This window comes from Aethalodelphis obliquidens, unplaced genomic scaffold, assembly GCF_003676395.1.
Source record: "Aethalodelphis obliquidens isolate GAN/ISIS:26980383/991018 unplaced genomic scaffold, ASM367639v1 scaffold45, whole genome shotgun sequence".
In the NCBI taxonomy this organism is placed as follows: Eukaryota; Metazoa; Chordata; class Mammalia; order Artiodactyla; family Delphinidae; genus Aethalodelphis; species Aethalodelphis obliquidens.
This window is the reverse complement of record NW_020837989.1, coordinates 6285494-6302376: the sequence shown is the minus strand read 5'-3', so window position 1 is coordinate 6302376 and position 16883 is coordinate 6285494. Positions and strand designations below refer to the sequence as shown.

The 16883-nt window shown below is 39.6% G+C and overlaps 1 protein-coding gene across 1 annotated transcript; it reads right to left on the bottom strand.

Annotated features, from left to right (window-relative positions):
• Positions 1 to 1810: 1810 nt before the first annotated feature.
• NMUR2 (neuromedin U receptor 2) lies at positions 1811 to 16476 on the bottom strand. Its single transcript, XM_027081486.1, has 4 exons — positions 15651 to 16476; positions 8929 to 9013; positions 6581 to 6706; positions 1811 to 3198 (listed from the first exon to the last, which is right to left on the bottom strand). The coding sequence occupies exons 1-4, from the start codon at positions 16365 to 16367 to the stop codon at positions 2903 to 2905; spliced, it is 1224 nt and encodes a 407-aa protein (XP_026937287.1). The 5' UTR covers positions 16368 to 16476; the 3' UTR covers positions 1811 to 2902.
• Positions 16477 to 16883: the final 407 nt, after the last annotated feature.

Sequence of the window (16883 nt, the reverse complement as noted above, 5' to 3'; positions counted from 1 at the left end):
TATCCTGCAGTGCCTTCATTCAACTATAACTCATACATTAAGAGAGTGTCTTTATGTAAGACTGTTACGGGCCCTTTAGAATATGATTATAATAATTTAAGTCATAGACTACTTTGAGGTGCTAATCAAAGCTATAAACGTTCTCTAAAAGAAAAAAAAAGTACACACTAAGAATTATGAATACGATTTCAGGGGATTCTTCTACCTCCGAAACTTGTCCATGGGTCTCAGATTAATAATCTCTGCTATCTCTTTGGGCCAAACTAATTTGGCAAGCAACATTGTGAATTTCATTGCTTCAGTTCACTAAGTTTGTGAATGACTAGAGAGCTCAAAATCACCATTGCATTGCAGAAAAGTTAAATTACCAATACTTTATTAATCATGTTTACTATCTGGCCTCTTCTGTCATTATTCTAAAATTCAGTGATCACAGGGAATTCAAGAGGAGATGATGTGGTCCATTACTGAGTTCAGTTGAGTAACATTGAACAATTTAGTTTTAGTTTCTCCCTTTATTCTACTAATTTTGTGTGAACTATTATATAAGCTAATCTAGGACTTGTGATATTTCAATCTTCATTTTTAAATACAAGCTTCCTATATGTACATATGTGCATGTGTATGTATGTCTATATAGACAAAATTAACACTTTTTTCTCCCTTTTCTAGTGCTAGGCTTAATTAAACCTATTGCCCTCCGACTAGGTCAAACACCTTTTTTACATAGTCCCATAGTACTTGTATGTGGATTTTGTGGCACACTTCACAATTAGATTTAAACAATTAATTTTGTAATGATTTTCAAAAATAATCATTTCTTCTATTATATGTATAATTTAAAGGCCAGGTGATGCCACATGCACATTACCTAATGGGTTCTGAAAATTTGTTGAATGAAAGAATTAATGAGAATATTTTGGATATAAATGTTTAAGAGAGAAAAGATAAACAAGGAGAAAAAAAGAGACCAAAGTTTTAATGAAGCAACCAAATTACTAGCTTCAGTTTCAGTGTTGTTTCATTTTCTATCCATCCAGCTACAACAGCAATATTTTTAGCCCTGGTCATTTGGAGTTGACGTTGATGAGAATAATCATACTAGACCTTCAATAGGCAAGAAGGAAACTCATTTCTCCTCCATTTTTGAGGTTTTTGTTTTGTTGAGTCTTTTCAGCTTAATTCTTAAATGACCAGAGAATTTCTGCTCACCAACATAAACCATCACTAAGAATTCAGATTCCTTAAAGTTGGCTTATAATTAGCTAAGCGATTTAAAAAATATATTGAATCACTTTGAAGAAGTGATGTCAGAGACCAGTATTCTCATTTTTTAGTACAATGGTTCTTTCAACTTGGGGAGAATTCAGAGACTAAAAAGCTAGAGCTTGCATGTTTCAGCATCAGTAAAGCCTGGGGCTGAGAAGAGCCTTCTCACGTGGCAAGCACAGCAGGCATGCCGTTATAATCATGGCTGATTAAACGGCCAACTGAAGGTCAGATGACCCTGTCAGAAACAGAATCTTAGTCTTTCAGCTCTTTAACACGGTTTCATTGGGAGCTGTTTATTTGGCTCAGTACATTGGAATGTGAGACAACTCATCACATATTTATTGAACATCTACCACTGTGATCGATATTGTCAGGATTCCAGTAACAGCATAAAGGAACACAGGCTACTTCATGCCTTTGACAAATTTACATTCTGGCAAAGCAAGAATATAAATCATGGAAATACAGAGCAGTGTGAAGAAAGAGCTTAAGAGACATAAACTGATAGAAAAGTCAGATACCACTTCTATTTGAATAAATCAAGCATGGTTTCATGGAAGAGGTACCACTTTGAGCTGGACATTGAAGAATGGGTAGGATCTCATCAGATGGAGAATGGAAATATAGAAGGCATTCTATAAACATATATATGCAGCTGGGGAAACGGGGGTGTGTTTTCATAAGAGCAAGTAATTCAATTTGAGTAGAAATATATAGTATTTGTGATAATACAATGGAAGGTGAGTCTGGAAGGTAGATTTTACCCATATTATATGAGTGACAGTGTTATAGAGGTAATGAAGGATTGAGTAGGGGGAAGTCATGGGTTTGAGACCAGTAGTCACCATTTGACTTGTCTCTGTTCTGAGACAGTAGACGTACCTCTGTCTGCTTATGACGTAAGTTATTAGAAATCCAAGTCTAGACCAAATTATGAAACAACTAAGTTTATGTTTGGTATGGTTTGATTCTTTGAACCTTCCACCATAGCCTTCTCCCTCTTCCCATTCTTCTCTAAGTGGAACTTGTATCTAATTCCACCCCTGGTGAGGAATGTCTGGTAATGACTTGGGGATTGGAACAGGTGGGAATAATGGTTCTGAGGAGCATTCCTGTGTTATCAGGAGGACTCTTAAAGTCAAAGGCTTCAGGACTCCAAGGAATCACATTATAATGGCACAATATGAGGCAGTAGGGTAAATAGCTTGCTATGGAAGGACTGGCGTGGACCCCTCAAATCATATAAACAGCTTCTCCATGTCTCCCTCTGTGTCTCACAGAAACCACTGGTTGTAGGAAAGACAGCCTGATTCAGAGTGTGAATAACAGGACAAACCATTCCCAATAGTGGAAATGGCTCAAAGTATATGTGCCATGCTTTGCTAGTCATGTTCTTTTCATGAACTAATAAAGGGGCATGAAGCAGTTAAGATAGTGGAAAGCTAACTAAAAATCAGGAGGTTCTGGGTTTTAGATCTAGATTTAAGTAGCAGTTTTCACATTTGTTAAAAAAAAAAAAACCTAGAATTGGATATATAAGTTCTAAGGGTCATTTTACCTCCTTAATATCATACAGGAAGGCGTAAATTATGGGATGTCCCTCCCTCTAGTGTGGAGCCATAGAGGAACGTCAGCTCTTTGAGAGTTCCTTTCTTAGTGCCTGTCCAGTACAGAGGGCTGTGGGGAAATGAGAGCTGCAGATGGACAGCTGACAAGGGAACTGGGGACCCACATCTTCAGTCAGCTTCACAAGGTGACATTCTGTCAGGAAGATGTTCTGCTGCACAGATGGCCCCTGTGGGTGGTTCTGGGAGGGCCGCTGTTTGCAGGAAGGAGTGATCACATTCCGGAATGCTGCTCGGAAGCGGCGAGAGAGTAGGTTGTAGATAATGGGGTTGACAGCTGAGCTCAGGTAGAAGAGGACACCTGGAATGCAGGGGATTAAGAGACATGCCAAGGAGAAATTGGGGGAGAGGTATGACAGGGAGAAGCATAAATGTTTAACAAAGGTCTTGAATCCCTTTGATTGCCTCGTTTGGAAGTGATAATATACATAAGACTCTAACTGAGAATACAAATTCTCTGAACAGATCTACCACCTGTGTACTTAGGAATCAAACCCAGAAAGATTAAAGAGTCTTGGAAAAATTGAGGCTGGCATGGGATCTCTCTGAGATGTTTGGCAACTTCCTTTGATCCCCACTTGTTTAATCAACGAACATGTTCCCATAGCATTAACGAGAGATGCTTAAGTATCAGAGGAAAGAGAGATTTTTTTTTTAATCTCATTGGAGTTTTGCTTAAATCTATAATTTGAAACTGCAAGTAATGGAGGAATAGTAAATCAGTCAAGGCATAGTCTCTGCTGAGACTTCTTAAAATGCTAAATATCTCGTCAAAGAAGTATTCCCCGATGTCTTTTCCCTACCTAGCCTTTCCCCTTGATGGTTCTTCCCACCTTATTTCCCACCTTATTGAATATTTGTATTTTTCCATTTGTTTTCTCCACCAAATGTCTTGCACACTGCCATTTTCTTGGTTGGTATTCACTTTTCCTTTATTACCATATCCTATTCTATTTTCGCAAGGCCCAAGGGGAGCCTAAGGTTGAGAATCAGAGGACTTAGTTTCTGATCTTGGCCTTTGCTTGTTCTGTGACCCTGGACAGAACGGGCACTTCAATTTCCTTTTCTCTGTAAAGTGGGGATGATAATACCTTTTTAACTCACCTCCCTGGATTATTGTGAGGATTAAATTGAGTTACTGTCTACAGAAGGGCTGAGAATAAGAATATAAAACAAGTGATAGGTGCTGTCCTCAACACATTCATTGTTGTCCTCATTTATATAGTTCAGGACATTCAGAGTGCCATATGCCCTGTGGACAGAATTGGGCAGGGAGGAGTGTAGGACGGTAATATTTCTATAGACTGTTAATTTGTTCAATAAAGAAATACTGGGATTCCCTGGTGGCGCAGTGGTTGAGAGTCCGCCTGCCGATGCAGGGGACACGGGTTCGTGCCCCGGTCCGGGAAGATCCCACATGCCGCGGAGCGGCTAGGACCGTGAGCCATGGCCGCTGAGCCTGCGCGTCCGGAGCCTGTGCTCCACAGTGGGAGAGGCCACAACAGTGAGAGGCCCGCGTACCGCAAAAAATAAATAAATAAATACTGATTGAACTCATTATACGACTTTGAGGCACATTGGAAGGTAGTGGATTTAGACGTTGTTCTCCAAGGACTTGGAATAGTATTGCAGAACAAGATTTATGCCTAATTTCAGTAATTAACAAAAGGATGGTACCAAACAGTATCCGTTAAGAAAAGAGCAAAATATGTGACACCAACAGTCATGCTATGGAAATTCACGTAATGGCATAAACACAAGAACTCTAATGGTCATGACAAATTTAATGGGGGTGATTGGACTCTAGCGAGACCATGAAATGGGTAGGAGATATTGGGGAAGAGAGGAGAGAGTGCTGCAAGTAGAAGGCTTAGCGTGCACCAGTGTGCTAGAGAATGATTATTGTGCAAGAATAATGCAGAATGTGCAGAAATCCCTAATTCACCAGTTTGACAAGCATTCAATACATGGTTTATGAATGAAAATACTATAACTTGAGGGTCAAAAGGCAAGTTGGGGCCATTTCTGGGGTAGCATTTAAGAGGTTTAGACATCATCTGGTTGGCAAGGTGGGAAAGGGAGAAATTACATCTTAACAGGAAAATGTTATCGTAAATGAACAACTTGGGAATCTTAAAATGGTTGTCTTGATGCCTCTGGAGAAGTGTAGATCAAGCTTCATGTGATCTTGTGTGTTTTCCAATTTTTTTAAAGAATAACTTATTTTATTTAAAAAAATTTTTATTAGAGTAGAGTTGATTTACAATGTTGTGTTAGTTTCAGATGTGCAACGAAGTGAATCAGTTATACATATATCCACTCTAGTATTGAGTAGAATTCCTTGTGCTCTACAGTAGGTCCTTATTTGTTATCTATTTTACATATAGTAGTGTATATATTATTTAAACACTCCCATTTTCTAAGACTAACCACAAAGATCAGAGCCATAAACATTTTTGATTTTTTTGTCCAGAATAATAAATAGTTTAACGTGGAGGAAAGTCCTAATGTCCAGGTATAAACTGTACACAAGCCCTGCTGAGTACAAAAAAGGTGGTTGTAGAAAATAGATAATATATATGGTATTCAGTATACATATGAATGCTATTGTTTCTGTTCTGTGCACATCTGGAGCTTAACTTGCATAAATTGATCTTATCTTTCTTCCTTAATGATGTCTTTGATAAAGAGCCCATAGGACCGTCCAGTGACTAGCAGAGGTAGAGGGATAGAAGTGGTGTGACCCTAAGACTAATAGTTACACTGACTGGGAAAGAAAGACTCAGGTGGCCATTCTTTGCTCCATTTTAGAGGAAAGAACCCTGAACTGGAAGTTAGGTGACGCAGGCCTGAACCTTGTTTTTACCATTTGCCAACTGAGTGTCTTTGGACAAGTCACTTCTTCCTTGTAGAACTGTTTTTTAACCATAAAATGTTGATGATAATATCTACTTTACAAACTTGTGATGGTTGTAGAAGATAGGCTATAGCATTTTACAGCTTAAAAAGTTCTTCAATAGCTATTATTTTATTTGCTTCTTACCATCAGGCTGTGTTGTATATAGAGCAGGCATTATTGCCACCTTACAGTTGAGGAAACTTTGGCAAGAAGAGATCTATATTCTGCATATCACTCAGAATATAAATGGTGGTATTGAGATGCAAATCCAGGTCCTCTGATTTAGTAACCTTTCAACCACTCTCTCTCGTATTCTTAACAAGCAGTGTCCTTAACAAGCAGCATTAAAGTAGCCTAAAAGCAGACCTTGAGGCCCCATGAATACGCTTTGGCTGGCTTTCATGAGGGTCTAACACTTGCTGAAGACAATACAGGATTTCAGGGACATGGATGTTTAATAAATAAGAACCAATTAAATCACATGGCCATTGAAAGGAGAACCAAAGGAATCATTCCTTTGACCATTTTCCTGCTGTAACCATCAAGCTTAGAGTTGAGGTCTCTCATAAAGTAGTGTCTCAAATAGTAATACGGTGTATTTCTTTTGAACCTGTAACATACCTAATCAATACTTAAATAAAATAAAAATCAAGTGTCTTCATTACAGTATGGCAGATCCCCATGATAAATTGGTATATACAGATAGAACCTACTGCTCTAAGCAAGATGAAGAAGCTGCAGTTACCTGGACACCTGTGATACACCCCAACGAGCTAAATTTTACCTGATACCACATGGATGAGATTGAACACAGCAGCCAGGGATTCAGTCCACTCCTCCACAAAGCTGAAGAAGAGCCGATCAATGTGGAATGGGGCCCAACAGATAGCAAACACTAAGACCAAGACAACTGGAAAGGGATGATGAAGGGGAGAGTCAAAGGCAGTCAAAGCAAGAATAGGTATACAGTGCCCACCCTGAGTTCATCCATTCCTTCTAGCATTTCCCCTCCATCTTTGTTAAGTTATAATTGCTAAAGGCCAACTAGATCCTAAAGAGACTCTACATAGAATATGTAAACATAAGAATGAATTTTATAGGATTGAGAATCAGTTTTCCATATGGTTGTAAAGGATTTCTTGTGTAATGTAAGTTTCCTTCAGGATATTTAGAATAGTATTGAATGTATTCAAAGTTCTGAAAACATTCTATTGTGGAAAATAAATTATGTTGCAGGTAGACTGTTGGAATCACATAAACTGGATATATAAGTAAAATGATTGTGTTCAAGCAACTTGGTGTTCTTTAAAGTTATAGATTAATAACAAACTATGAATTATAGTATGAATTTATTTTGTTTTTCTAGAAAAAAATTAGAAGTTTCTATGATTTTAGTCATTTAAAATTCTGTAAGGTGTCGGGGAAAGAGAAAGGTCAAACAACCATGAGCGTAATACAAGCATCTTAGGATTGGGATGGGGATGTGTCTATTATATTATAAATTGCTAGAGCACAGAATTCCTTCTACTTCCTTTATGTTTGTTTTTACATTTATTTTCAAATGATTACAGATTTACAGGAAGTTGCACCTTCCAGTTTCTTACTTTCAGCTCCCAAGACAGAGATTGGTGCTACCATAGTTTCTCTAAGGGGCATTTATTCTCCAGAAAAATAAACATGTATTTTTTTTCTCTCCTGAAGTTGTAAAATACTTTCCTTTCCTTTCCTTTCCTTTCGAGCCTTGAGATTTACCTCAGAATAATCTAGTAGGGGCTAAAGGAGAGATAGGGATATAGAGGAAACAAGATGAGCTATGAGCTGATAACTTTTAAAGCTGGGTGATGGGTATTTTGGTGTTCATTTTACAATTCTCTGTACTCAAGAGCACATTTGATGTTTTCCTTAGTAAATAGTACATATGTTTCCTGTTGGCATTAAAATACTCAGAGTAAGTTGTCTGCCTGCATGATGTGGTTTCAGGAATACCTGGAAGATTCTTCTGAATTTACCTCCCAAGGAAAAGTCCCTAATCTGCTTACTACTGCCTACAATTCCCTCTAGTTAAAAATTTAATTCATGTTATAATTAAACTCTCTGCCCCAAAGGCAAATAGATCACAGTATATTTTATCATTGTGACTTTAATGTGAATACACTTCAAGTCCTTTTGTGAGAGATTATGATCAGAGAGATTATGATCAAAGAGAAATGGGGAGAAATATTGAAGACACTAGATTTCTTAGTAGGGAAAGTCAGGTGCTAACAGGGGCTAAAATATTTCAAGAAGGTGATTGGTAGAGTTGAAAAGACATACAGTGACCTCACAGGTTTTTGGGTTTTGTTTTTTTTTTTTTGGTTCATAGACGTCACATAGTTACAGTGAGTGTTTCATATGCATATTCGCCTGGAGGATTTGTTTCTTCCAAATTTCACGCTGTGACTTGGAAAGTATATTATAAACCTCCTTTCTCTAATTGATTGGTATCTCATTAGACCAGTTGGATCATATATTTTTATAACATTCTTTTGGGAGAGTGTGGATCAGTGCCTGGATGTGTTTTAAAATATCTTATCTATATAAAAGAGTGTACCGTTTATATAAAATCATACAATGTCATAAGAGGAATGACTACTTAGAAGGATTCTTAGCCAGATGTCCTTATTCTGGAAGTAAAAGATCCCATGGAGTCCAAGCTTGGGTACCAGGGGGCTCAGGAGCCCCCTGAAATGGATTGTAAAACATTTGATGTATGTTCGTTCGTACACTTTCTGAGTGGAGAATTCACTGTTTCCATGATATTTTTAAAGAAACCCATAACACAAAATCGGTAAGAACCACCTGCTCATTTTAGGGAGGAAAAGAGATACTTAAAGGCTCTTAGAGTGGATATGATTTACCAAGCATTGAACAGAGTGTATTACAATGGTTGCGATTTAGTGTGTTATTCTGAGGTTTAAAAACCAAAATAGAACAAAATAGACAGGTCCTAGATGCTTGAGTAAGCCACGGAAGATCAGAACATGACACCACGTTTCAGGAGAATTTTGATCCAGATCCCAGCAGCACTTGATCAATACCAAATATAACTCCTTTGCTTTAACAAACAAGCAAAATACAAAATGGAGGACTCACACAGCATTTTAGTGACTGATTTTCTGGATGGTCTTTGAATATTTGCAGTTGCTTCATCTGCTTCAAGGGGTTGGTCTTTCCTCAGCTGCAAGAGAAATGCAAAGAGATATAAAGAAAGGGAAACATTTTTTCCTCCCATTAAGATCTGAGAAGTGTGACTCTAACAGTCATTTTGCAGACAAAAAACTGGACTTAAGGAAATGTAAGAATTTGTTAACATGTAAGCATATGTTTAACCATAAGTTGGAGGTGGAGTTGGATCAAGGTCACCTAACTCAACTGGATAGATGGTTGTGGCCAAGTTCCAGGCAACCATTTATCCTATGCTACTCTGTAGAACCCTAGTTTTGTAGCATATTAATAGATATTCCTTGAAAAATAAGAAATTCTGAAGTTAAAAAATGTTAGGCTTTTTCATTCATCCATTCATTTATTCAATAATTATTAGACATCTATTAGAATGGCATCCCTCTGCCATGTGGTGGGTAGGCAGTAGAAAACAAAAACAGGTATTATTTCTGCTTCATGAAGTTTATAGTCTTTATTTTGGGTCTTCTCAGAGCCTTAAAGTGCTAATGGACATTACACATTTCCATGGGGGACAGTGTATCACCTTTCCTCCACCCCTACCTTGCACATCCCACATCTCCCACCCTCAAGGGGGATAGTGCTTCTTTGACTAAACAATCCCCTTTCCAACCCATTTCAGTGGAACACCTGGCACCATCTTGAGAAGCACAATTTGGGAAACTCTGTTTTACAAATATTACCCATAAGGGTATATGTGTTTCTGAGTTTAGATGTTAAAATATACTCCTCCTTGTTGGAAGATATGGTGATTCTTAAAGTAGCATCTGAAAATTTCAAATATTAACATTTCCTGTACATGCAATCTCTCTTGCCCAGTTCAAGTCCCACCTACTTGTGGCCACTGTAGCCCATTGTCCTCTCCTTTCTCTGAACTCACATACCACTGAAGAGCTACATCATTCATCTAGTTGTGAATTTTTTCTCTTTAATTCATATGTTTCTAATTTGTGGTGATAGCCAGATAAAAAAAGCTTTAAGGTCTCATGATAAACTACCATCATATATCTAGAAGATAATATAGTATATATTTGCCGATTGGCTCTCCAGCATTTATTCTCCTCTTCTCTTACCAATTGTACCCTGATTTTCCTAGTGGATTTACTCCTTCTCCATTTCATAGTCATTAATTTGGGTGGGAATGATCCCATCTCCAGATACAGGTTTAGTCCCTAGATAACTTAGCTGCTCTCCTTCAGTCACAGTGTTTGGATAATTGAGACCAATGAGATTTCAGATATTTGCTTATACGTTTAGGAATGAAAGTTTCATTTCTCTTTTATTGGAACTACCAGAGGGAGCTTTTTGTTTTTTCCTCACCATAAGGAATGTGCTTAGAGCCACCAGTGGACTGCTATGCAGATTTGGAGGTTGAAACCAATACCATAGAAAGAAGAGCAAAGAAACAGAAATAAAGTTAGGTCCTTGATGACACTGTGTGTCTTACTGGATTAATCTTCCCCAAGAGCCAGCGCTCCCTCTGGATTTTTCAGGTCTATGCTCTCTTTCATATTTTGTCAGATTGAGTTGGAGTTCCCTCATTAGCAATGTAGAAAGTCTTGACAAACTAAGGCCATCAGTGGAAGGAAAATTCAACCGTTTTATATAGTCTCAGGGTAGATTAGGATCAATTTATTGAATTATAGGGAGACATATTTCAATTCAGTATAGAGAAGAAATTAGTGTGCTATGTGCAACAGTGGAACAGAATGCTCTAAGACGCAGTGAGCTTCCTGGGCTAGATGGCATTTTTACAGAATATTTAATTAATTTATTTATTTTTAATAAATTTATTTATTTATTTATTTTATTCTTTTTGGCTGCATTGGGTCTTCATTGTTGCATGTAGGCTTTCTCTAGTTGCGGCGAGCGGGGCTACTCTCTGTTGCAGTGCATAGGCTTCTCATTGTGGTGGCTTCTCCTGTTGCCGAGCACGGGCTCTAGGTGAGTGGGTCTCAGTAGTTGTGGTGCACGTGCTCAGTGGTTATGGCTCACGGGCTTAGTTGCTCCACGGCACGTGGAATCTTCCCGGACCAGGACTCGAACCTGTGTCCCCTGCGTTGGCAGGTGGATTCTTAACCACTGCGCCACCAGGGAAGTCCCTACAGAATATTTTAGAGAAGGTATTTAAAATTAAATAAGACTTGGAAGAAAAGATCATTAATAGTTGCCTCCAAAGTTCAACAAATCAATATCCTGTTTCTAACAAACATGTAAGCTCCTAGAAGTCAGGTTGCTTTCAGCATTGCACTGCCCTGAAGTATCCACGTGGATGATTAACAAAACTGGCCATCTGTCTCTTGGATATATTGGTGTTCCCTACATATACCTGTGTCTTCAGAAAGTGAGGGATTGAAGTTCTGTGAGATTTGACCCTTCGGAGTCACCTAGAACTTGAACGAAATAGGGGAAAATATTGTGCAGTTATTAGGAATAAATGGGAGAGAACTAAAGGTGATATTATTAATATACTAGTAAAACAAAATAATGCAGGTGTAGTTCTTAACTCAATGGCTGGCCCATGATACTCAGTAAGTTATAGATTGTGATTCTGGGAGTTCCCTGGTGGCCTAGTGGTTAGGATTCTGGGCTTTCACTGCCATGGCCCCGGATTCATTCCCTGGGTAGGGGACTGAGATCCTGCAAGCTGCACAGCATGGCCAAAAAAAAAAAAAAAAGTTTCATATATTGTGGTTCTGATTATTGTCCCGGGTTTACTTGAAAGGCATTTTTATGAAATATTTATTTGTCACTGTAGGCCCACTCATGTGCATTACTGAGTCCCTTCTAGAAATTCTCCTTCTCATGGTACCATTCACCACAAGCTGTACCCGTGCTAATGCAAAGAAGCATCCAGATACACTGAGAAGAAAACCACTGGTGTTGAAGGTTAGAGCAATGCACCAAACTGCACATCTTCTTAACTCATCTTCAGTTATGTTCTAATGATTTCATACCATTTAAAAAATGTTGTCCTTATTACTAGATAGTTATTCCATTATTTGATTTCAGTCCATAGTCAAGAACAAAGAAAGCTTTTTAAGATCTGTTAGTCACTTCTTCGGTGGGTCTAACTATTCTCACTGGGAATTTCTTCACCCCAGGGAAAAATTTCCTTAAATCAAACAGCAAGCAAATGGTGTACACAATCTTTTTATGAACAGGCTTCTTGTACAGCTCAGTTTGCACTGAAAAGAAAAATTATGTGTCTATTAATCATCACGTTTCAGCTTCCTTAGGTTACAGTGACACAACTAGCCAACTAGAAGAAGAGTCAGAAACAGAATGTTTATGCATATTATACATTGTTCCAGCAGAATTTGAAGGGGTTGACATAGTAGAATAGAATCCAGTTTGTCTAGCCAATATTAAATGCTGCTTTATTTCTTGTTGAATAATTTCATTTCCCTTCAGATGTTTGGTAGAGTAGATATTTGTCCATTAATTATTCTCACCCACGCCTAAACACTTTAAAAGTCAACTTACAAAAATAGGAGAGGAAAATTGTCATCACTCTATAGGAAGTTCAGAACCCTTCCTACCTCACTCCTTTTAGTTATTTTTATGTAAGATAAAAGGTGAAGGGGAGACGTGAGGTTGATTATCATTCAGACTGATGTATAATCCTGATCAGTTGTTTATACTGCTTAAAATCATTTCACCAGCTGTTCATTTATGTAGACTGTGATTCATTTATATAGCTTTAGGATGCCAAGATATAATCATAGCTTTTGTGTAAATATCTCTATAATCTGAACAAAATCCGTTTATTTAAAAAAAAACCAGTCCAACCCTGTTTGTCCTGGCTGAATTCTGCTACAATTCATAATCCATCCTCTTTGGCTCAAGCTTTAATGCTGCATGTGGGAGATACAAGGACTAGGTGAGAGCTTCCCAGGTGGGAAGGAACTTGCCCTGGGATTGCCTGTTTCCCAACTCCATTATGTTCGAACCCTGGAGAGCAGCTCGGTGGACACTTGTGTCCTGTAACGATGAAGCAGCTCTGATTGCTCAGCTTTGAGCATACGTATTGCTCCCCTCATTCTTCCCTGGTCCTGGGATTACATCAGTCTTGGTTTTCTGCCTTCTGAAGGCAATGGGGCCCACAGTCAATCATAACTTTCGACTTGCCATGAGAATCAGTACTCCTCAGAATTGATTGAATCTCTTCAAAAATCTTTTAGATCAAAAAGGCTTTTTGAGACAGTGTTTCCAAGTCTCCCATTTTGAAGGTAGAGAAGCTGAAGTCCAGCAATAAAGGAAATAATTTAGCCTCATTCACTCATTCATTGAGCTTACAGTCTAGTTGGAGAGGAAGAAGTTAAGGAACCCACAAATATAGAATTATAAATTGTGATAAATGCAATGATGGGAAATTGCTAAGAATCATGAGCACCTAGAGAGGAACCAGGTAGTTAGGGAATCAGGGAGAGCTTCCTGGAGGAAGTGTGAGTGAAGTATGATTTAAAGGATCAGTGGGAGTTAGAAAGGCAGAAACGATTGTGGTAGTAGACAGAAGGAACATTTCTGGCAAAAACAGAGCAAAAGGTGCAAAGGTCTTGAGACCAATGCCACAGACTAAGGCCTACTTCTGATTCCCAGTCTAGAGGTCTTTAAATTAAATGTTACTATAGAAGTGACATTCTAAGCCGTAGTTCCTTTCCTGGTGTCCTCTGGGTAACACCTCATCCTTCCTGAGAATAGGATGCTGTAAGTTGCACTACACACGCAAAGCAAACTAGGGTGGTTTCTAAGCCGTTGTCTGAGCTATCACTTAGCTTCTGATACAAGGTAGCTGTAGATTCATGACAACCAAACAAAGTGACACTTAAATTAATTGCTTGGGGGGGAAACGTGTTTCCTATTCACAGTTAAATATTTCCTCTAAATTGATCCAAGGCAAGTGATTGTTTGCCGTTTGAAGAGATGGTATTGATAAATTTGAGATGGATATTTCTCATAGGGCTCATGATATTTGGAATCATGCAGAAGTCCTTTCCGCCACAGTTGGATACACAGGGCTTTCTAAAGACATGATGACTGTGAACTAGTCTGGGTTGACACTTGTCTCTGGGAATTATAGGGGCCAGCCCTCCCGGAGACTGGCATAACTCTGCCTGATTAGATTTACTCCTGTGTCCAGACATCTGTTGTACTTAAAATCTATTCTTTCTCCTTAGACGTTGCCACTCTGCTTAGGCACAGTATTTATTTGAAAGGACCATCTGTGGAACACTCATTTCTGACACACACCTTTCTCAGAGATGCACTGAGATGGGAGTATATTAATTATCACATAATACATGGTATCAGAGCCATCTTGGTATGTATGATGTGAATGTGATGTCTGCTTTGTTTTACTTTCATTTATAATTCACATTGCTCCCACTCACAGATTTTCCTTTCCTTTTTTTTTAGGGAATCACAGGCTGTTAGAGCTATCAGGAGACTTAGATATGATCTGATGTAACCTTTTCATTTTATAAATGTAAAACCTAACTCCAGGAAAGAATTAAGGGGCTTTGCCTAAAGGCATATTATATGTGAGCTTCAGACCTGGGAGTCTAAGTGGTCTCATGACTATTTCCTACACAACCTACCTATTAAATGGGTATAAAACTGTCACAGTTAGATTTCATCTCTATGAATTTGGCTGCAGAATATACCAGGAAAGGAATCATATAGACTCACTCCTAACTTCATCAAAAGCAAAACAAAACAACAGTTTCAGACAATTCAGATCCAGGAAAAAAGAAAAGGAAAGAAAGAAGAAAGGAAAGAAGGAAAAAAGGAAGGAAGGAAGGAAGGAAGAAAGGGAAAGAAAGAAAGAAAAGAAAAGAAAGAAATTGGTTTACCGTGATGAGCACAGGAGAGAAAGCTCTAATTATAAAATGTTGCAAACTAAGTAATAATATTCTGTTAATTCCAGCTATCTCTTATTCACACTGTTTTCTAATCTATTTTATGTACTCTGTTTAATTCCTCGTCCCTCAATCTCCACCTGTTGAAAAGAAGTCCAGGTTGATCTCACTTAGGCCATATTTTTGCATTTTAATCTGATATTTCAACCAAAGGATCAAAGCAACCACAAAGAAGGGTCTGACTTTAAAACTATACTCATCTTGGAGTATAAAATAGGCAGGGATTGTTTATTTTATACTCAGACCAAGTTGGTGCAGAGGAAAATTTCAATGCAGGCAAAGCAGGTGAGGGCAGGAAAGAGACAGCAGGGTGTGAAACAGTCTCTCCATGGGCAGCTACCTTGTGCTATTTAAAATGAGGCTCAACGTCAGACCTACTGAATCAGATGTTCCTGGAGGGAGCGACCTGCCCATGGGTACCCATAGTGAGGTTTCCAGGTGATTTGTAGGAACTCCTAGGTTTGAGAACCACAGGTATAGAGGGAAGAACAATGGAAGGTGAATTAAAGGAAATGATTTATAGTTGTGGTTACTGTTTGTCCAATTTGAATCCAGTCCTTTAACTTCCAAGTTTCCCCTCTGAGCTCATCCTATTTTTCTCTATGCTCCCTTCCAATTCTGAACTTCTCCAGTTCTAAATGTTTCTCCGAACTTTGAGTAAGAGAAAAAAGAAGGGATGCTGCCATAACGGTTGCAGCCAGCTTGGATACTCACTTTGAGCCCCATGAGGTAGTAGAGGACACTGATGACCGTCATGGGGAGGATGTAGAAGAGGAAGGAGGTGACCTGGATAATGAAACTGTAGATCCACATGGGCTTAATGATCGTGCAGGTGGCAGAGCCCGGGACGAAGGACCCATTGGGGAAGTAGCGGAGCTCGATGCCGTGGATGCTGGTGTTGGGCAGAGACAAGAGAACAGAGAAGCCCCAGACGAGGCCGAGGATTCGGAGGGCCCGCCGCCGGGTGCTCTCCAGCTTGGCACGGAACGGGTGGAGGATGGCCACGTATCGCTCCACGCTGACCGCGGTGATGCTGAGGACGGAGGCGAAGCACACCGTCTCAAAGAGGGCCGTCTTGAAGTAGCAGCCCACGGGCCCAAAAAGGAAGGGGTAGTTGCGCCACATCTCATAGACTTCCAGGGGCATCCCGAGAAGCAGGACCAGGAGGTCGGAGACAGCCAAGTTGAAGAGGTAGTAATTGGTGGGTGTCTTCATAGTCTGGTGCCGCAGAATCACCAGGCACACCAGGAGATTGCCAGCGACCCCCACCACAAAAATCAGAGAATACACCACAGACACCGGCAGGAAGAGGTGGCTGCGTGGAGGCCCGCAGAGCAAAGCTAGGTAGTCATCAGTGTTGTTCAGGTATTTCTTGAATGGATCTTCCAGTTCCTTTTGGTAGATCCAGGAAACATTCTCATGTTTTTCCATCACTGCCGTTAAAATCCAAGACCTGAGCCTCCTCTGGAATGATCCTCTGTCTCAAGCTGAGCCAGAAAAGAAAGAGAAAGCAGGCAGGCAAAGCACAGGCTCAGTGAAGGAGGCCGGGAGAGGGCTAGTGCTTTAGCAACGTTGGGCTGCTCAGACCTCAGATCCCTTCTGAAGAGCCCCCCGAGACAGAAGCCCCGCCCCTCTGCGGGCTGTGGGCCAATGTGTGTGTCAGACGCTCAATAAGAGGACAGCTGGGTGGGGCGTGCTAGCTTCCGGTGCAGGAAGCAGGAGACGACGGGGAGACGTTTCTCTGAATTGACAGGAGCTGGGAAAGCAGAGCTGTCACAGACGGTGACACTAAGTTAAATAAGGTGTTGGCACTCGGAGCTGTGCATTTTGCAAAGTTTTGGGAATCTGGGTGGAAATACAAATTTAGGTCGCAAGGTCATGGGTAGAAGAATACAAATCTCCATTGATCCTTGTCACCTGTACAGCATAACAAAAATGGGAGATCAA

Coding starts and splice junctions, on each gene's coding strand:
- NMUR2 (XM_027081486.1), bottom strand. CDS start 16,367: ATGGAAAAACATGAGAATGTTTCCTGGATCTACCAAAAGGAACTGGAA. Junction 9,014..15,650: donor ACTACCTCATGGGGCTCAAA/GTGAGTATCCAA, acceptor TTTCTCTTGCAG/CTGAGGAAAGACCAACCCCT. Junction 6,707..8,928: donor ATCAGTCACTAAAATGCTGT/GTGAGTCCTCCA, acceptor ATCCCTTTCCAG/TTGTCTTGGTCTTAGTGTTT.